Source organism: Ambystoma mexicanum, chromosome 13, assembly GCF_040938575.1.
Source record: "Ambystoma mexicanum isolate Mex_15411 chromosome 13, UKY_AmexF1_1, whole genome shotgun sequence".
NCBI lineage: Eukaryota > Metazoa > Chordata > Amphibia > Caudata > Ambystomatidae > Ambystoma > Ambystoma mexicanum.
The window spans coordinates 577,296,481-577,318,969 of NC_090938.1; the positions used below are offsets into that span (position 1 = coordinate 577,296,481).

General features: G+C 47.6%; 1 protein-coding gene across 2 annotated transcripts in view; it reads right to left on the reverse strand.

Moving 5' to 3' along the window:
* The window catches only part of LOC138521503 (G protein-activated inward rectifier potassium channel 1-like), a 233,360-nt gene that overhangs the window by 60,075 nt on the left and 150,796 nt on the right, over window positions 1–22,489 (reverse strand). Inside the window, exon 2 of one of the 2 annotated variants that reach the window (XM_069634402.1) lies at window positions 9,452–9,668. The exons of the other annotated variant lie outside the window; for it this stretch is intronic. Within the exon in view, the coding sequence (XP_069490503.1) occupies window positions 9,452–9,668 (217 nt within the window). The remainder of the gene's footprint in view (window positions 1–9,451; window positions 9,669–22,489) is intronic. 2 annotated transcript variants of the gene reach the window in all.

The following is a 22,489-nucleotide window of genomic DNA, read 5'->3' on the forward strand; positions in this document are numbered from 1 at the left end:
ATGTCTCCATGATGATTGACTGAGCAATTCATCATGCGCTCTTGCGCACAAGCAAGCCTCTACAACAGGGAAGTACATGCTGTTTTTTCATGCATAATATCAATAGTGGGTGCTCATTATTTGGAGGCAGTGAGACCCCTCAGTTACACACTCCCCTGTGGGTCCTGCTGTGCAAGGTTGGTTGACCCTTGGCGGTGCTGTTGACCAATTCCACTTGTTGCAGAGGACGCTGTGCAAGATCACTGCATGTTCCTCATCTGTCCTTACATGGGTCGATGCATTTCTGGAGGACTTTGCTGGTTTTGGGTGGTTGGAGGTGCACAACATGGTTTTCACCAGTCTGAGTGGTGCATGGTAATAATAAGAGGAAGCCTCAAAGATATGGGACGGGCATCACAGATCAGAGATGAGATTGGGATCCTGGGGATTCTGGCTTTACCTCCTCCAAGCCCTAACATCATGAAGCAGGTGGTGACACACACACCCATATCCTCCCCATCTTCATCTATTAACCCCACATTTTGAACCGTGTCATTCCACCCATGAGGTGTCACTGAGATAATGCATATTCAAGTGTCAGATGCTCCTAAGCCTTGAGTTGCGGGACATTTGAGGGCTGTGACATTGGTGGGCTTGCAACTCTGCACCTGGAGATCTTTTCTATTTTTAACTTATTTTATTATTTTCAGTAAATTAATACAAACAAAATAATGAAAGCTGTTGCAATATGTAGACAACTTCCCTTAGTGAACTATGTTATGTGGCCTTGTACCGCGCACTGCTGCCACTTGCGTGGTCTCTTGGTACTCTGGCAGATCTGCAATGGAAGGGGGTTTGAGGTGGGTTTGTTAGTGGGATTGAGTGGGAGAAGCGCAAGAGGGCGTGGATGTGCTGTTGGCAGCTTCAGTTCAGGAAAACCGTTCACTGAGCGTTGGTGCGTTTTTGGTTGGTAGCCACCATGTGGTGTTCGGGTATGATTGTTCCTGGGTGCTTTGTGTGTGCTGGTGTTTGTTTTCATGTTGGGTGTTGTGAAGTGTTTGTAGTTTGTGGTGAGGTAGAGGTAGGGTTATTTATAGTTTAAATTTACAGGGTGAGCATGCAGAAAATTGAGTTTTTAGTACTGTTAGTTAGGTGCAATACTTTCCATATTCCCCAAAATCCAACTAAGCCTGACACATTCCCTACCCCCAGAATCCATTTAAGTGTAACACATTTCCTATTCCAAGGTCATCTAAGTGCACACATTTCCTACTCCCAAAGACCATCTAAGTGCATCTCATTTCTTACCTCAAAATCCATCTTAGTGGAACACATTTTCTAACCCCCAAGAAATGTTGTTTTTAGAATGAATATGCAGAATAGTGTGACGGTGGTTAGTTGTTTTGAGGACTGTTGTGTCATCCTCACGTTCAAACAGGCCCAAGCATTCGCTACCCATGGGTTTCACCCGACTTTGTTACCTTGACATATAGCATTATGTGTATTGCAGTAAAATGTGTAAAAATGCATCAATAAAATCCCAAAATATGTATGATCGTAGATCTTGCATTTACACAATTCAGCACATTGTGTGTGTAAATATATATATGTGTGTGCTTGTGTATATATATGTAGACTTTAAGGAATCAGCTTGTAATGTTTCTACAAATGCTATTTTCCACTGATAATTGTATTGTTATCTTATGTCTATGACATGAAATGTATTAATCCTGTTTAAGAAGTGCAGTGTATTCCACTGTGTATTTTTTTCGAATTTGATATATATATATATATACACACAAACGTGCGCTAATTTCATAAGCATACGTGTATTCACTCTTACTGTAGTTCTCATTACACTGTCAGCTAAAGAGTTAACTGTGTGGGAGGTGTTCTCCCAGTGCACGCTTTTTTCATCTCATGGATTTTCCACAAGAGACATAAATAAATCAGGATCGATCTAAGAAGCTCGAGGACCAAATAAAATTACTAAGACTGTAACATACACACAGTGATTTACATGCTCCTCGGTTTCATCAGATATCTGAAAATAAAATGACAATTTGGGGAATTTATCACCCAGGAGCAATTATGCTCTTTAAAGCCCATAAAAAGGGCAGGCACAGGAAATGATATTAAAGAAGGAAGGCAAAAGAGCGTGTCTGCAATTCTCGCCCAGCAAAAGGTAAAGAATTGTCTAAGTAGGAATGGGCAAAATGCAAATTGTTGAAAATATTCAATGAAAATGATAGAATGCACATAATGTTTAATTAATCCTGTAGAAAATATACAAATTGTCCCAGAAAACAACTTTTTAAAGTGTAGAATTTGGCATTGGATTCAGTAAGTAAATGACACTCCTGGAAAACCCCTTTGAGAACCTGCCTCAGTATTTACAGTGGTGTCCCTTTCATTAAAGTGATGATCTACATATTTAATTTCAAAAGATTTTTTTTAAAATGATGCACTAGCTTTTTTGCTTGCTTGATTTAGGAAACAAACCACACGAAAAAATGATGGCCTCCAAGATGTTGCCAAATGGCCAAGTTCCTGAAGGTGGAACCCGGGGACCTGTGTTCTAATTCTAACTTCTTCCCTTCTGGAAGCAGACCCACACTCAGTGGCCTGGTACTGCCTAACTGCTCGCACCAACACAACAGGAAAAGCTATGTAGCACTCTCCTTCTATTCCCTCTAACCTACAGAACAGGAAAGCCACCAACACAACAGGAAAGCTGCCAACTTAACACACACACAGTGACCTTGTGCTTCCGAAAAGCATGCACCAAACTTCATCCATCTCTTGCCTCTAACCTAACACACACCGTGTGACCTGGCGCTTCTGAACTGCATGCACCAACACACCAGGAACGCTACCTATCACTTCATGGACCAACAGAACAGGAAAGCTACGTAGCATTCTCCTTTTCTTCCCTCTAACCTGTACAACAGGAAAGCCACCTACCTAACACACACCCAGTGACCTGGTGCTTCAGAACTGCATGCACCAGCACAACAGGAAAGTTACGTAGCATTCTCCTTATCTTCCCTCTAACCCAGGGTTGCACAACTGGTTTTCTCAGAGGGCTGAATGTACCTTCGAAACTTGAAGTGGGCCGTATCTCATTGCAAAAGTAAACACTCCTGGCGGGCCGCACATCACAGGATGGAGGGCCGCATTTGGTCCGCGGGACGTATGTTGTGCACCCCAGCTCTAGCCTAACAGACACCAACCGACCTTCTACTTCCGAACTTCATGGACCAACACAACAGGAAAGCTACGTAGCATTCTCATTGTCTTTCCTCTAACCAAACACACACCCAGTAACCTGGTAATTCTGAACTGCATGGACCAACACAAAAAAAGCTACCTAGCACCACGTATAGGTATGCCTGTCACCACAGTCTAGACATTCCTCCACAAGCAACTCAAAATCACATTACAAAGTGCAGAGAAATGCATTGAAATCTTACCGTCTCACACAGAGAACCAGTATAAAATACAGCCCAGGGACAGCGAAGAGTGTCTGCGTTGGGTTTTCAAAAAGGGCCCAGAGGGTGGGTGCAAAGGAGTACTGGGAGTGGGGGGAGATGATAGGGGCAGGGAAAGAATTCAAGTAATTTGAAAGAGAGATGGACACGCCAGGTACTGCTCTTAAGCACTACTTTTGAGACTGTGGCTAAAAAGAGCCCTAGAAGACTGTGGTGATGGGCTTACCTCTACGTTGTGCCAGAGAGACCTATATATATATATATATATATATATATGCTGTACCAAATTGGCTTATTCATTTGAACGTTAAAAGTGTATTATTGCACATTTTTTGTATATACATCTAGACCCCAGCTATAGCCAACATTTCCCACATCAATGGCACAGAGGCATGCAAGAATGCTCTCGGAACTAACAACCTACGTGCTTACCCGATAGCCATAGAATTAATCTTAACCCACAACTGTTTCACATTTGGTACCAATATTTATCTCCAAATTATGGCGATGGCCATGGGCACTCGGATGGCACTAAGTATACCAATCTATTCATGGCACAACTAGACAATGATTTCCTTGCCATCTGTGACTGCTGACCACTAAGGTATCTGCAATACATTGATGACATCCTCCTTATATGGGCGCCTGGGGAACAGGACCATATACGCTTCCATAGAAGATTCAATGAATTCCACGCAACCAGCAACCTCAAACTCTCCAACTCTCCTGAAAAAGGACATTTCTCTGACACCACCATAATAATAAAAGATGGACAGCTACAGACCACAGTATATTGCAAAGCAACAGACTGCCACAGCTACTTGCAGAGTGACAGCTTCCACAAAGCATGCCACAATATTCAGCCTGGCATTAAGGTACAACCGAATATGCTCAGACACAAGGGACTGGATGAAAACATACAAGCTCTGAGGTCTGACTCCTTGAACCATGGACACACCTGCGGGATTGTGGACAGAGAGATCCACCGGCAACAAGCATCCCCTGCAGCAACCTCTATAGAGTTCTGGGTATCATAATTTGAAAACAAATTAACTTGCACTAGACACTTTAGTAGGTTGACAGCCCACAGGGGCAAGAACTGCACAGATCGACCTTAAACAACTAGATGTTGTGTTTGAAAAAACTCAGAATCCATTTTATGTTGAGTCAGATATGTGTTGGAAATGATGCTAAATGCATGTGTCATCAGAATGTCTCGAATATGTTTTGCTATGAATTTCCGCACCGAGTTGCAGGTAATGTTGTTTAAAATGAATTTATGCTGCGCGATGCCCTTTAAGAGGGTGAAAGAACAGAGAGCAACTGTAAAAGGCGACCAAACAATAATGACAATGGTTTCTTATGGTTGTGGTAATGTTTAATATGACATTAAGCTGCACAATGCACTTTAGGAGGTTGCTAGCCCACTGGGGCAGTACTGAAAACTACTACTACTACTGGACTACAGGACCAAGCTGTAATGCCATTGGCTTTACATGGTTATGTTCTAAGGCGAGCCACACACTACTAGTCTGCAGTGTGGATAATATGAAGATATTTAGTAACTTGACACTGGGGCATTGAATTTAGAGAAGTCAAAGTAATAGACATGAGTAACGAATACGGCAAGCAAATGACAAGAAACAGACTGTTATTCAAATAGTCTCGATTGTTGACATTGAAAAGTGAATGAACTTAAAGGACTTGATATGATGTTAAGATGGCCGCCAATTTTGCAGTTAGTATTGTGTAAAGAAACTTAAAGGTCACATGATTATTGTAGGCCTGTATTTGAGAAATGTGATTTTCGCCAGTAAACGGGACAGAACACGTGGCGTTGAGGTTCTCGCCACTGAGCTACAGACTGCAATGTAAGTCCATGTTGGTTGTAGATTTCAAAAGATGACTTTTAATGAATAAAACTTTTTTGCACCTGAAATAGACTGAGTGCTTGGGCAGCTATTCTTGCTTTACAGTTTGCCATGCTGTGATGTTAAGCATGGGCAACTGAATATTGCAAGATATATATATATATATATATATATATATATATACACACACACTAGTGTAAAAGCCTGTGTACTTGTGTAAAGAAAGTAATTTTCAGAGTGTCAATATGTTTTGTGGTATAGTCTTGACCTCACCCATTGCGCCAGTGTAAGAGGGCTGCTCTCTCCCTCTGCACTTGGAGTCATGCCACGGGTGCTCTCTTCTCCGGTGCCACAGATGCTCTCTCCCACCCGACCTTCATGCCCCTCACTCCTCTTCTCCTGACCTGACCTGTTGCGCCGGTGTGACAGGGCTGCTCTCTCCCTCTGCACTTGGAATCATGCCACGGGTGCTCTCTTCTCCGGTGCCACAGATGCTCTCTCCCGCCCGACCTTCATGCCCCTCACTCCTCTTCTCCTGACCTGACCTGTTGCGCCGGTGTGACAGGGCTGCTCTCTCCCTCTGCACTTGGAGTCATGCCACGGGTGCTCTCTTCTCCGGTGCCACAGATGCTCTCTCCCACCCGACCTTCATGCCCCTCACTCCTCTTCTCCTGACCTGACCTGTCGCGCCGGTGTGACAGGGCTGCTCTCTCCCTCTGCACTTGGAGTCATGCCACGGGTGCTCTCTTCTCCGGTGCCACAGATGCTCTCTCCCACCTGACCTTCATGCCCCTCACTCCTCTTCTCCTGACCTGACCTGTCGCGCCGGTGTGACAGGGCTGCTCTCTCCCTCTGCACTTGGAGTCATGCCACGGGTGCTCTCTTCTCCGGTGCCACAGATGCTCTCTCCCGCCCGACCTTCATGCCCCTCACTCCTCTTCTCCTGACCTGACCTGTCGCGCCGGTGTGACAGGGCTGCTCTCTCCCTCTGCACTTGGAGTCATGCCACGGGTGCTCTCTTCTCCGGTGCCACAGATGCTCTCTCCCGCCCGACCTTCATGCCCCTCACTCCTCTTCTCCTGACCTGACCTGTTGCGCCGGTGTGACAGGGCTGCTCTCTCCCTCTGCACTTGGAGTCATGCCACGGGTGCTCTCTTCTCCGGTGCCACAGATGCTCTCTCCCACCCGACCTTCATGCCCCTCACTCCTCTTCTCCTGACCTGACCTGTCGCGCCGGTGTGACAGGGCTGCTCTCTCCCTCTGCACTTGGAGTCATGCCACGGGTGCTCTCTTCTCCGGTGCCACAGATGCTCTCTCCCACCCGACCTTCATGCCCCTCACTCCTCTTCTCCTGACCTGACCTGTCGCGCCGGTGTGACAGGGCTGCTCTCTCCCTCTGCACTTGGAGTCATGCCACGGGTGCTCTCTTCTCCGGTGCCACAGATGCTCTCTCCCGCCCGACCTTCATGCCCCTCACTCCTCTTCTCCTGACCTGACCTGTCGCGCCGGTGTGACAGGGCTACTCTCTCCCTCTGCACTTGGAGTCATGCCACGGGTGCTCTCTTCTCCGGTGCCACAGATGCTCTCTCCCGCCCGACCTTCATGCCCCTCACTCCTCTTCTCCTGACCTGACCTGTTGCACCGGTGTGACAGGGCTGCTCTCTCCCTCTGCACTTGGAGTCATGCCACGGGTGCTCTCTTCTCCGGTGCCACAGATGCTCTCTCCCACCCGACCTTCATGCCCCTCACTCCTCTTCTCCTGACCTGACCTGTCGCGCCAGTGTGACAGGGCTGCTCTCTCCCTCTGCACTTGGAGTCATGCCACGGGTGCTCTCTTCTCCGGTGCCACAGATGCTCTCTCCCGCCCGACCTTCATGCCCCTCACTCCTCTTCTCCTGACCTGACCTGTTGCGCCGGTGTGACAGGGCTGCTCTCTCCCTCTGCACTTGGAGTCATGCCACGGGTGCTATCTTCTCCGGTGCCACAGATGCTCTCTCCCACCCGACCTTCATGCCCCTCACTCCTCTTCTCCTGACCTGACCTGTCGCGCCGGTGTGACAGGGCTGCTCTCTCCCTCTGCACTTGGAGTCATGCCACGGGTGCTCTCTTCTCCGGTGCCACAGATGCTCTCTCCCGCCCGACCTTCATGCCCCTCACTCCTCTTCTCCTGACCTGACCTGTCGCGCCGGTGTGACAGGGCTGCTCTCTCCCTTGGTGTTTGGAGTCACAGTCCCACTTTCACTTCCACACCCATTTCAATCCCTGCTGAAATAGCCGAAAGCATGCAGAACTACACCTCCCAACATTCTTTTTTTTTCGGGCAGTCTAACGTCCATTGAAATCACCACTGAAATAGCCGAAAGCATGCAGAACTACACCTCCCAACATTCTTTTTTTTTCGGGCAGTCTAACGTCCATTGAAATCACCACTGAAATAGCCGAAAGCATGCAGAACTACACCTCCCAACATTCTTTTTTTTTCGGGCAGTCTAACGTCCATTGAAATCACCACTGAAATAGCTGAAAGCCTGCAGAACCACACATCACAGCGTTTCGGGCAGTCTCCCAGTTTTTCATTCACACAGTAGGATCACTACATATTTCCTCAGGCAACAGCTCCCTCTAGCAGTGACAACAGGTGAAGCGCGGCTTTGGAGAAACATACATCTGGCCTTCGTATGGAGATGAAACCACTGGATACCATCCAGTCTGCCGACTGGAACCACGTGATCGTCTTCATTAAATGCGACTGAGGTCTAGCGGCCGAGATGAGTGCACCTGCCTGCATGAGCTGCCTGCAGAGCATTGCCCCACACCGTCAGGAAGGTGGAACCCATTCCAGGTCCTGAGTGGAAACTTGACTAGGAGGGGCCAAGGATGTCACGCTGAATGGCAAAGGCTGGCGATTGGAGAGTCACAGTTTTCTACAGTATTTTTAGACCTGGGGAAGGATATCAAAGGGTTTGTAGCTTAAAGGGAAGAAAGGTGCAAATATGACATGCGTATCCTTAAAGCGTTAAGGAAAACACCTGTCTCCAAAGGAGGCATTATAAATATTCGCTATTCCTGTGACAAAGAAGTTTGGAAACTTTCTGATAGTAACAGAAGAGATGGGTTTAGCAATGGAGCTGATGGGGTCACAGATCTGAATGAGTCAACTGATGTCCATTTGAGAGAAGTGGAATCTGAGGGGTAGGGGAGGGAGCAATTGCTAAGAGCCCCCACCCCCCCGACCTCCCCTAGGGTTTCATTCGCAGATAGAATGATCCGTTATATCGGTGGCTTAGTAGCAATAACAGTTATAATGCTATTGCAAAGTTCAAGAGACCAGAGGACAGTAACCCCCAACATTCCACAAAGCTAGACAAAGATGCGCCATGACAACCCTGACAGGTGTTCACATGAAAAGATTGCGGTCAGACCAGTGTGGTCAGAGAGGCAGAGCAGGGGAGTCTTTAATAGCGCAGGTGTAAAGCTTCATAACAGTGCTGCAAAAGGATGTCACTGCACCTTCACAGACTTCCACACAAAATGACATTGGAATGCTGTGTGTGGAGCACTGCATGCCGGGAATGTGAGACTTGAAAGTTATAATGAATTGATCTATGCTATGTTATGTTTGCATATTTCTAAAAATGCACAGTTGCCGCAATGCCTACAGGGCGCTGCACAGAAAGGTGCATGGTTAAAATGTGAGTCTTGAAAGCCATAGTGAAATGAAGCATGATTTGCCAACATGCTGCATGCTGGGAAAGAGATTCTTAAGACGCAGAATGGACTTTTGTCTAAAAGAGCTGCACAGTGGGAAAGAGAGACTTTAAGCACGAAACCAACTGAAGTGCCAGTAGTCTAGAACTTTGCATACTGTGAAAGATAGTCTCAAAGGCCAGAATGGGCTAAACTGCTGTTTGCCTAAGAATGTGGCATGCCGGGAAATAGTGTAAGCCATATTACAATCACTCGGACAAGGAGATTACATCTGTTGAAGTATGCACACATGCTACTCATTCTTGCCTGTAAAGTATATACCGTATATTAAATCTTACATGTCGATTACATAGATCATATTTATTCTTACATGTACCATTAACACATTATAAATCCTCTTACCAGTAGTTTCAACAATTCCTTCCAGAATCACGACAATCTCAAACTGCTCACTGCGCAGAGATCGTTTCGAGAGGTCGAAGAATGGACTTTTGGGGTTAATTTCGTGACAGATTGTTAAGGGAGAAACCAAAAAGAGTTGGTCGGCCCCAGTTCCAAATCCAACATCCAGCTCACATTGGTCCAGAGGCAGGAACTCACCCTCCGGCGTCTGTCGCGACTGAAAAAGAGTGGACAGAAAGGTTGTTAGGAAGTGTTGAACTTAAGTTTGTACACTTGGATATACCATTATTTATATAGTACACAAGACAAATTCTGGGACTCAGATCGGTGTCCAGCAGGTCTCTGGGCAGGAAAGCAGCCCAGTGAGGTGTCTGAAAGATTGTTTGAAGGGCCTAGACAATCCTTTACTTCTGCCTCTCTTGGTGAACCTTAGATAAGTTGGGTCCTCCAGTTTCACTGCATCGCCTCAAAGCTGATATTGAGGCCTCAATGTGGATCGCATTGAGTCGATCCAAGTCTGTCTTTGGGAATGCAAACAGACGGATCTGTTGTGGTGGGATGAAGGGGATAGAGGAAGGGCAAGGTGGGAGTGGCGGAGGCACCCAAGGAAGCATTTACATGCTGATCGATGAAAGAAGGTGCCAGCTGGCCTGGACATTAAGACTAGCTAATATGACATTATTAGCATAAAAACTGTGGTAAGGTCAGTCACCAGATACTTGTGTTCTTCCGGATGTATGCGATTTGTTCGTTGTTCGCCGAGTTGGGTGTTTTCTTTTTTTGTTTTACTGTTTTTTTTTAAAATTCAATTTTATTAGTTTTTAAAGGCAACAAAGCATTAATACAAACAATGACAACGGGGCACTGGCCCGTGCCAACTTCAATTAGAGAACCATAATACTCTGCTGTATATACACCCCCCCCCCTCCCGCACAAGACCCCCTAATGATAGGGCACACGATCCACATCTCCATGAATAACCATTTCGGGCAGCTCCAACCGGGCATACAAGGAATAAACATAGATGGGCTTTACTTGGAGAAGTGCAATGAGTCTTATACCACAACCAGTTTTCGGGCCGGGTGGGGTGCATTTGTTAAACTCCTGTATCGTCCGCAACATTGGAGAACGCTTCCATGAATTGCAGCCAATCAGTCTCAACCTGCGTGCTGGAGCCGTGTATTGCTGCTGTTAGTCTCTCCATGTCTTTGGCTACCGTCACCCATTCCCTCTTCGAGGGGAGAGATGCTCTCTTCCAAGTCCTGGCCCGTGCAGCTCTGGCTGCCAATAGCAGGAAGTGTGTCAGGTCCGGGAGTTTCTCCTAGTGGCCGTCCCTGTGGCGGAGACCAAATATTAATAACAATGGGTCTAATGGGTAAACCTCCTGTCCCGCCTCCTCAAGCCAGCTGAGCACTTCTGACCACTTCTGACCAATAGACCTGTACGTTCTTGCAGGACCACCACATATGCCAGTAGTCGGGTCTTTCCCCACATCCGTGCCAACACAACCCGACAGTATCTGGGAACATCCTAGAGAGGGAGATTGGGTCGTACTGCCACCTATGGAGAAGCTTGATGGCGTGGGACTTGTACTGGCATGAGATAGAAGTCTTAAATGCCCTGCTACATAGCCTCCCCCAGAGCCCATCCCCGATGGTACAGCCCAAGTCCCTTTCCCATTTCCCTCTGAGGCTCTTAGTCGTTCCTTCGCGGGAGGTTAACAGTGCTCTGTACAGGAGGGAGATGAGACCTTTAATTTCAGTGTGGGAGTCTAAGATTTTCTCAACCGGGGTAAGCCCTCTTTGTATGCATGATTTTAGTTTCGGCTTCATTAGGATGCCCTTGAGGCGCAGGTATATGAGCGGGGAGAGCAAGCCGATTCCCAGTGCCGCTTCGAGTTCCTGGATGCTTATGAAAGTGTCTTCTCTTACCAAATGGCCTACCCTACACAGGCCCGCGTCAAACCATGACTGATAGTGTTCGTGGCCTGGAATTTCTTCCACGACTGGTGTAGACCAGATGTGGCTCAGAGGAGAGGGCCATGTGGTGACTTTCTCGCTAGAGCCCTTCCCCGCTAGTGCTTTCCACATTGTGCCCAGTATTGGGTGGTCCCTAATTCTTTTGGGGAGCTTTTTCAGTGGGACCCATAGCCATTCTCCCACGGTAACTGGGTGTAAGTAGAAATTTTCAATGTATATCCATTGTTTATTGGTGTCCTCTCTAAGGTGGGGAGACAGGGCCCTAAGTTGGGCTTCTCTATGGTAGGCATTCAGGTCCGGCAGGGCGACCCCTCCTCTATCCTTGGGGAGGGTGAGAGTCTCGTATCCAATTCTATGTCTCTGGCCCTGCCATATGAACTCACTATACTCCTCTTGGCTTCTCTGAGGTATGATTCAGGAGCCTCCAAGGGGAGCATCTGGAAGACGTACAACACCCTGGGGAGCAAATTCATTTTTATGGCGTTTATTCTTCCCATCCAGGAGATCTGCCCCTTCCCCCAAGCCTCCATGTCCCTGAATAGTTTGTCGAAGAGTGGGGGGTAGTTTGCCTGGCCTAAATCCCTGTCGGGATTGACTATGTTGATCCCCAAATATTTGATCTCCTCTGTACAAATTTGGCGGCCCAGTGGGACAAGTTCCGCCAGATCTCTACCCGCATCGGGTGCGAAGGGAAAGATCATTGACTTGCCTATGTTTACCTTGAATCCAGAGAAGTGGCCGAACTGTTGAATCACCTGCAAAGCGGCTGGGACCGACCTTGCTGGGTCCCACAGGTGGAGCAGGATGTTGTCTGCATAGAGGCCTAATTTAAAGGTGCGTTCGCCCACTTCAATTCCTCTCACCATTGAAGCGCCCCTGAGGCACTCTGCCAGAATCTCCATTGTCATGGCAAAGAGGAGAGGGGAAAGGGGGCAACCCTGCCTCGTACCTCTCTGGAGATGGAAGACTCGTGACAGACGCCCGTTGACTGTAACTCTGGCGGTTGATGACACATATAGAGCCTTGATGGCTTGTTTAATCCCTGCACCGAATCCCAGCTTCTCGAGTACCCCCTGAAGGAACCCCCTGTCAACCCGATCAAACGCCTTCTCAGCATCAATGGACACCAGGACGGGGTTCCCACCCTTCGGTGCTGCCTCTCTCATCAGGTGCAACGTCTTGCGCAGTGTATCTGCACCTTGCCTTCCCCGTATAAAACACACCTGATCTGAGTGAATTAGCCTCGGCATGTAGCTTTCCAGTCTCGAGGCGATAATCCTGGTAAATAGCTTCGCATCTACATTCAGGAGGGAGATGGTTCTATAGGAGCGGCAATCCACTGGGTCTTTCTCCTCCTTCGGAATCACCGTGATCAGAGCTTTGCCAAAGGAAGCGGGTGCCCTCCCCATTCTCATAATATTCGAGAAAAGGTCCGCAAGGAACCCTGCTAGATGGCCCGAGAAGGCCTTGTAGAAACCTGCTGTGAACCCGTCCTCCCCCGGGGCCCTGCCCAGTTTCAATCCCGATATGGCTCTAAGCACCTCCTCCTCAGTTATGGGGGCGTCTAGGGCCGATGCTTCTAAGGGACCCAGGGAGGGGAGGGTGACCCCATTAAGATATGCCTCTCTCGCTTCCTTCTCTATTTCCCCTTCCCTCCTGTAGAGCTTCTCCTAGAAAGAAGCGAAACTCTCGCCTATCCCCTCCGGATCAGATCTTTTCCCCTCTTCAGCGCTAACCACTCTTGCCACCCATCTATCCGCCCTTTGCCCTCACAATTTTGCTGCCAGCATAGCATCAGCCTTGTCCCCCTTCTCATAGTATTTCTGACATAGATGTTGGAGCCCCGCTACAATTTTCCCCATCTCCATTTCTCTCAATTCTAGCCTCTTCTCCTTCGCTATGCCCAGGTCCCTCTCTTTCTCTGTCTCCGCCTTCCCCGTCAAGCTTTCTAGGAGGATTATTTCAGATCTCAACCTGTGGGTCAAGAGGGTCCTAATTCTTTTTTGAATGCCCCTTCGCTGATCAACCTTCCCCTCCAAGTCGCCTTAGCCGCCTCCCACACCATCTCCCAGCTCACCTCTCCCGTGTCATTCAGCTCAAAGAAGTCTTTAATTGCAACGGTCATTTCTTCCTTAAAGACCGCGTCCCTCAGCAGGAAGTCATTGCACCTCCAAAGAGACTCCCTGGGTTTCAGTCCCGCTATGCTGACATCCGACCAGACCATGTCGTGGTCTGTCCAGCTGACTGGGTGGATGTCACAGGCCTGTATTCTGCTCATATGCTGACTCCCCATGAAAAGGTAATCTATCCTAGTCCTAGTGCCATGGCCTGCGGAGTAGAAGGTGTATCCCCTTCGTCTAGGGTAGATCTCCCTCCATATGTCCACTAATCCCTGTTCCCACATTAATTCCCGCAGCCCGCCACGAAGTTCATCTCCTCTATTGCCTGATGTGGCTGAACTCCCACTATGGTCCAACTCTCGATCTGCCCACATATTGAAATCCCCGCCCAGGATCAGGAGCCCTTCCGTTTTAGCCGTCACCTCCTCCAAGGCCACTTGAGCAAATTCTCTCTGACCCACGTTAGGGCAGTATATCACTGCTAGGCTGAATCTGGAGTTATTTAGGTTGCCGGACACTACCAAGGCTCTTCCATCCTCCCTCTCCCACCGGGACACCTCTGTCAATTTCTGGTTCCTTTGGAGTAGGATGCCCACTCCGCCTTTCTTTACATAACCTGATGCCCAAAAGGTCTGGCCAACGTGAGATCCTGGGATGGCCGTCTCCTCCCCCCTCACTGTTCTGGTTTCTTGGACAAACAGGATATCCACCTTTCCATTTTTCATTTCCCTCCCGAGAAGGGAGCGGTTTGTCGGTGAGTTGTGCCCCTTGACGTTGAGGGAACCCACCCTGAGTGACTCGACCCGGCCCCTTTTTTAATTGACTGCTATTGCTTTCCCTTCTTAAGTATCTTGTCCTCCCGGTCATGTCGAAGCGGCCCAGTGCTTGTTTGAAGTGTGGTGGATATCGTGTCCGAGCCCCTTACCATCAATTCCCACCCCACCCCTCTTCCTCCTCCCTCCTTTGTCCAAGACGCCTGGCAAAGGGGAAAGCCTCCAGGGTATGTGCATGTTCCTGCACCGCAGTTCTCTTGATAAACTCTGTGACCCCAGCCGGGGTCGCCTACGAGCCAGACTTAATCTTTTCGTTAACCTATCTTTACACTCCTAGTCCTCTTGAGCCTCCGACGTCGGTGTGTTAGGTTTTCTGAATTTTCTCCTGCCCTTTGTCTTCTTCTTCGTGGATCAGGGACCCGCCGGTTCTCTCACAGTATCGCCTGGTTCTTGGGTCTCCATCATATTTCCCCCTTCTGGGGCGTCCCCCTTGAGCACTTGTAGTACTTGTGAGGTTTCTTTGCCACTAATCACTCTATAGTCTACCCCGGCCCCTTCAAAGGAAAGGGCGAATAGGAAGGACCATCCAAATCTGATATCTTGGCTTGTAAGCCACTGGATGGGTGGACGACATTCTCTTCTGGGGGTGAGCGTGAGGGATGATAGGTCCTGGAATATCTTAATTGTATCGCCTTCAAAGATAAAGCTCCCCAGTCTTTTTGCCTTCTCCAGGACCTCCATTTTCTCTCTATAACGGAGGAACCGCACCACGATGGACCTCGGTCCCCCGCCCGCACCCCCTCCACCTCGAGGCGCTCTTTCCAACTGGACCTCCTTGCCGCCCTCCAGAGTAAAAAGCTTATTCATCAGGCCCTGGACCTTCCTCCCCACGTCCGCCGCAGTTTCCCCTCTCTCTTGAGTCACACCCATGATGCGCAGGTTGTTTCGGCATTATCTGTTTTCATGATTGTCCATCTTCAAAATTATGTCCTCCTCTCTCATTTCCAAGTCCGTTAGCCTAGCCTCATATTTCATGTCGAGCAGGTCTGCCTGGAGGTGATTATTTTCCATGCCTTCCATTTTATCCTCCAGGGTCTTCACCCTCCCCTTGAAATCCAGTATGGAGGCTTGAATGTCCATGCGAATCGCCTTAATCTCTTGGAGAATGTCCATGAGATCCTCTTTGGTGAGTGCAGCGGGAGGGGGTTCGCCGCCCGCTGGCATGGTGGTTATGGCGTACCTGGGGACCGCATCCATGGGCGTGAGGGGCCGGCGGAAGCGCTGGAGGGATGAGATCACCCCGGGTACTGGGGGTCGCTCCAGGGTCCGAGACTTCTGGCGCACCTCAGGATGGTGCTGCTATACCCCTTATGAGTGGCCAGACCACTGGGAACTCGGGCGATGAGGGCACGTGGTTCTGTGAGTGGCGCTGTGCCCTAGGTGGGGCCTGTTGGTCTAAGTAGAGTCTCAAAGATACTAGACCTAGTTGAGTCCGTAGATTTCAGGCGGCCCCGGCCTCTTTTAGTCGTGCCCCGACCGGGTGACGTTCCTGCATGCAACCAAGGAGAAGGCCCTGGGGGGGGGGGGGCTGCCCCTAGATGGCTCGTCCGCTCGATTGTCCCTGCCCCCCCACGTTCTCCTCACCTCCAACTGCTCCCCGTCACTGTGCTGGGCTTCGCCGGGTCGGCCGAGGCGCTTCCGAGGCGTCCACGGGGCCGATGCCTCTGTCCGGGCATTGTCTGTCGCTGGGCCTCCGTGGGCTGGGTGTGGGTCGGGAGCGAGCTCTGGGCCCCAGGGTGCTGGAGGGCGCCCTTCTGTGCTGCCCCCATTCCGATGCGCTGATAGAGGGCGGGAAGCCTGGGCCGTGTCCTCTTCGGTCCTCGGCTCTCGTAGGATTCACTGTGTCCATGGGGGCTGCATTCGTATGTGCCCCACTCCGAGTCCCCCACAGTGCGGTGTGTCCCCCAGCACACCTCCGCGAAATATGCTTCTGCAACAGGGGGGGTGTGGGGCCTCTTCGTGGAGCCGCGGGGACGGCAGCGTCCGGTGTCGCAGGTCCGCACCGGTACCCACTGCTCGTGTGAACTTTCTCAGGACACCTCTATAGTCAGGGCCCCGGGCCACACTGCGGCGGGTCCCAGCGGCGGGTCCCCCGGTACTCTGAGGGTGGGGCCCTCTGATCAGGGGACAGGTCTTCTCCGGCTCAGTCTCGTACTCCAGGCCGGGGACTAGGAAAGTCCACTAGGCCCTGAGGTGCCTTCAGGAGCACGATGCTTACGTGTTCTGCATGCTCCGCGCCCCCTGGTGGTCTCCCTGTTTTACTGTTTTTAACGTAAATATATGCAGGGAAAACCCCCCGCAGCCCAGCCAAATCCCCCTATATTATTTATTAACCAAAACCTACCCCCCACGTATATTTGCGGTAAAAACAGCTGCAAACAATTCGCCCAAATCGGCCGCAGGCAAATTGGCCCCAGTCAACTTGGGTAACACTGTTCTCCCTCCTTCAGCAAAGAGATGTTTGCTGCTTGCCAGAGAGTTGTATTTCTAGTACTTGTAATACATCAGATTGAGCTTACATAGATAGGTGTAACAATACATTCAACAGAGAAGGCATTCTTGAGTATAGATAATCTGCAACTCTACACTTACCTATGGTATAAAAGAGCACAATGTTCATTTACCAAGTAGAAAATTATCATTTAGATTATCCTTCCAGTTGGATAATGTACCCACTAGCCCCCACTAATTGTATGTCAATATTTTAGAGGATATTGTTTTCACCAATGTAATTTTCCTAATTGAAATCAAATGATGTTATGTTAGTGGAATTTAAACCGCACAGGCAACTTTCATTTGCAAGGTTTCCAGATGCTGTGGTGGATCAGAACGAGTGGCAGTGGGGTGAAGTTAGTGTGGAGAGAAAGTAAATGCAAGATAACTTTGCTGGTGTGCTGATGGTTGCATTTCAGAAGTACACGGGTGCTGCGTGTAGGTCTGTTTCTCTGTAGTCTGAGTTGAAGGCACAGAGCAGCGGTGGGCTCTCAGAGACTGTTCTAAAAACAGGGTGAGGGGGTCACAGCTTCTTGAATGGTACCTGGAGATTCCTGTGTTTATTGGATTCACTGCTAAATATGGCAAGAAAACTGTAAGCAGATACCAGATACCAAAGGCCCCACCAACAGGGGCCCCAAGAGGACACCATCCTTGCAAGAGTAATACACAGGGTTCTGAATTGCTGAGGGCAATTTAGCTCCTGCTTTTACCCTGGGACAGCCTGGTTACCTTAAAACAAACAGCTACTCGGAGATACGTTTGGCTCCCCAGGCCAACCGGTGCCTTACAAACATGCACATGCGACATTCGTTTTCAGTGTTTGAGCATGTACATAAAGAAGAATTAGGACACATTTCAATATAATGGATCATGCGTAATGGGCAAAAAGTTAAAGTGTACATTTCATGTGACAGTTAGTTTTGAAGTGCACTGTGTACTCGCTCCTGGATCCCCAGCGGTAGCTCCTGCCTAATGGGGGATGCCTGACACCTGGTTTTAGCTCTTGCTCATCGAATCTAAATTTCGATCCCTGCATACATTTAATAAGATGCGGGTACAGAAACTGTACTGTTCCTAAGGGGGCATAAACTTGTGCACTGGCCCTGAATGATCTCCCTCACACTCAGCCCTGCCAGCTCTTTTGGGACTGCAAAGAGAGCTCATTTGTTTGAGGTTTATTGGAATAAGTTTAATTCCCCAAGTCTGAAGATGTTCTGCAGTCATTTATAGAGCCTGGAGGTAGGCTTTCAATGCCATCATTCTTTTTTTATCTTTTCTGTCACATTTTACAACTTTCTCCTTCGGCCATTCAGATTATTGCACAAGGCTCCCAAAATATATTGAGTTATAGTTTAGCAATGCATTAAACCTACACTAAATGCAATAATATAGCCTCATACTCTAGAGAGGGATTAATATTGTGGGATAATGGCCCGCTTTGACTAGGGCGATAAGTTGGGGAAGGGTCATTATCCCAAGCGATAATAATGCCTGCTGAGTCACTTTGTACGCTCTCCCAGCAGCCGTTTGTATTGGAATAAAGCTGTGTTTTCTCGTGCACTTGGAGTTACTCAGTTATTGAGTTTTGTCTTCTTATTGATACATTTTGGCCTACCTTAACATATGTTTAGTATTTTAATTGCAAACTTACCTGAACTGGAGTGGGTTCAACATGATCGTTTATTAGGGATCACGTAAAAGTAAACAGTTTATCTATAAAAAATTGAAATCATATTTCCATGTTTTAGCTTTCTCCCTGGTGTCCTAAACGCGATGTTACTGGTCCTCCCAGAAAGGAAGTATCTTTTTGTAAGAAATCTTTGGTGGAAATTACATTGTGGTTTCCCCAACTGATTTTCAAGTCTTAATGTTCACAATGGTGTCAATATCAGTAGTTATTGCCTGCGCTTTGAACATTCTGATTGGTTAGGGGATCAATAACGATCTCCATGTGCTAATAACAATGGTTTGTTGGTTTGGGAAAATTATGCATGGTAGTGTGTGATAACGTAGCTGCCATAGCAACTTAAGGCTTTCAGTTAAGATGGTGCTATTGCCCAAAGTGCCTTTTGGCTACCAAATTGTAGAAATATTGTTTCCCATCTCGTAGAGCTCATTCATAGAATTTGATATTTGATTACAGAGTCTAAACTCCATAGAAATGCAATGAACTCAAAGTGAAGTCAAAGTCTTATGGCCTTTGCTTGGAAAATTATGATGTGCTATGATCTTCTAAAGGAGCCTTGAAAAGTTGCATTAGCAATAGCACATATCTATTGATTAGGGTAGCATGTGACGATGTTCCCATGTGACTTGTGAAATGTCAGAGTAACAAGAGACGGACACCATGTTTTGCTTCACAATGCCTTTTATTGAAATCATAAGAGAGGAGGAAAAAACGTCTCAATCGCCTTGATACTATGAGGGGTTTCCCTGCCTCAACAAAACTAAATAGTGGACCAGTCTTTGCCACAATGTCCAAAAAAGAAATGCCTACAGTCCTGTGTCCAGAACGTTTTCTGACTCTTACATTTAATGCTCCACAAAAATCATTGTCTGGAAAAAAATCAAAAGAATGTGACTGTCTTCCTGCAGCCTTCAGCTAATGCTCTCAACCACTAATTTAAAAGTGGATTTTATATGCCAGGGGGACACTCCCCTTCCCTGGTCTTTCCTTGCTTTTGCCAGGGGAACTTTGCTTCTTTCTCTAACCAAGCATAATTTGCCTCTCAAGCTAGTTTTGTTGGTAGGCCTATATAGCTAATAATGAACTTCCCTTTCCCAGGTTTTTGGAAGAATTGGAATGTTGTTTATGGCTCTGCTGGTTTCTTCCTTGCCATTTTAATCTGCCCTTTCTTGTCCATTGAGTGTTAAAGGGGCCTCACGCTCTGCCTAGTTTACTTGCAGCTTTGTTCTACATAAACAATGGTTTATGTTTACAATTGTGTGTCCTTGGCCAAAGATCTTTTTCTTCCCTTTTTAGCTGCTGGGTTGAATTCCTCTCAGTAAGTTCCTTGACTGATAGTTCTGCCCTTATAGTCACTTTTGTAATTCGGTTTCATAAGGTTCACAAGTCATTCCCTTTATGAGCATTTGTTAACAGACTTTATACTACATTATTCGTTTTAGTGTCTTTTTATCGTGTTAATCATGCCCTGAGTTGTCAGGATTATAACCAGTGGTCTCTGCCCACGCCAAACCCCCTTTCCCACACAGTACCTGTTTGACTGTATTTCGGGTTCTGGACCGGGCTTTCTGAGGGATCCTCACTTTCCTCTCCAATGGTCCTCGCATCTCTACCAGGATTCTCCATGTGACACTGTTGACACCTGGACCTGAAGTTCCCACTTGCGTGGGATCTTTTCCTCTGCTTCGGGTTATTCAGCTGTTGCGGCACTGTTGGATGGGCACCTTTCCTCAGTGCTTGACCTCGGGTGCCTGCCGCTGACTGAGAGCACGTCTCAGTTTCTCGCAGCATGTCCACTGCGCTTAAATGTTGCTTCTTCTTTTCCTCGCAAGTTTTCCACTCCCCCGCCTGAAAACGCCAATGGCGTTTGGATATTTGTTCTCCGCCTGCCATGGGGAGTACAGATAATTCCAGTCGTTCTTTCCCTTATTTTGCCACTCTGTAAAACTGCCAATACGACTTCTCAACAACTATTTCCTCTCTCCACTGCAACCTTTATGCCGTCCCTTTTCTCTTTTGTTGCCGGACTCATTATCTGAAACAAAAAGGGGACTATATCCTTGTGTCTTGGCTTCCATCTTTCTTCCCTCTGAATGCAGTCTCCTCATCTCAGTAGTCATTGGGGGGTGGGGGGGTCTTATCTTACAGTAATACATATACCCATATCGTATATTGGGGTTTCACGTGTAAGGTATAGTGGGAGGTGGAATTCATTTTCTGAGTTATGGTGTGGGAATGGTGTTTCTTTCCTGTAGTTCCGGGACAAGATCCCCTGATTCGTCACATAATTCATCATAAAGCTACTATTGCTCTCACATTCGTATTGACATTGATGGGGAAAATGTCAGCAATGTTCAGCTGGCATGTTTATACTGTAAGCATACCAACATATACAATTGTAGATGGGTGACTATCAGCAACAGAATATATTGTACTGAGGGGTTTGGTTGTCTATGATGCCACTCGAAGACCGAGATGAAATTAACTCCAATGTTGAAAGGTGGCCATCTACATTTTATGTTGTGTCTGAGCATCCCTTTTCCACCCTCTACACTATCCATATAGACAACCAATGCAAGGAGTGGACAGAGAAGGCAAGTGGGGTACAGAGACAACCTGGGCTGACACACAAATACCTGGGTTCCTACCCCACCTCCCTCTATTGTCATGGTCCTTCGCCACATCACCACAGGTCCAACGGGCAGAGAAGATGCTGCATTCAACTGCTGTAAGGTCACACCAGTGGAATTTGGCATTCATATTCCATGGTCATGATGTCATAGGAGGCAGATGCAGCATTTTGAATAATCTTTCTGCTCTCATGGCGTCGCATGTAATCCACACACAACAATTGAATCTTCCTGCAGCAAAAGCAAAATGGTGCAATTGGAGAGGAGCAGACAGGTGCTATCCTGCCTGTCCCCACCCCCTCACCACAGTCATATTGGTACAGTTGGAGAAGAGCTATAGATGGGACCCTCTGTGTCGTTCTGATGCCGCATCGAGTGTATGAGAGACGTTATGCACTCAGACAGCCGTACAGAATGTACCCTCGCACTGAAAGTGTGGAAGGATATTGCATGGAATAAAGTTACATGGAAGGTTGTCGTTTGCCAAGATGTCAGAATGCATCAGTGAATATCGTGGATGGACATTAAATGAAATCTGACAAGGACCAAGTGATGTCATGAAAAAAATATATGAACCTATGCTGAAACAATATGAAAATACTAAGTAATAAAGCACTAAGAGTAGCATGAACCTGAAGCTAAAGTGATCATGAATCTAAAAGAAGATGAAGTAACTTACTGACCAATAACTGTAAATACGTAGTAATGTAAGGTAGAAAGACAACATATAGAAGCTTGCTATAGAGGAAGATACATATATACGGTGGCAAGGACGGCCATATCAGGAAAATAGACAACAATTCACGTTGAATGTCGCCAAGCTACCTCAGAAACAGGCTGAGGCTGTGTGAATCAGAAGACATGGAAAGACATCCATGGGAGCAGACCTGTCGATGAGTCAAGGTTGGCCCAATACAAAGATGCTATTTTTAAAGGACAATCACAGAGCACAAAGGGAGTACATGGGTAAACTCTGAATTTGAGGCATTCTTCTTAGATGAACGAAGATGAAAACTGTGAGAGCCAAACTACTGGTCAATTAAAAGCATACAAAGTTAATCTGAGATAGAGTGAGCAAACCTCAGGAGGCCAAAAGGAGCAACAGCACCATGCATAATGAAATCAAATAGCAGTAAATGGAAGGCTGAAATGGACAAAGTTGTGGTCCAATCACATGTGACTCAGAATTCGAAAACAAAGAATATTCATTAAAGCCTTAAGGTAAGATAGTGATGTGCTCACAGTCCCTTGAATGTTCCAGGACAGTGAGTAGCAACAAGGTCAAACTACAAA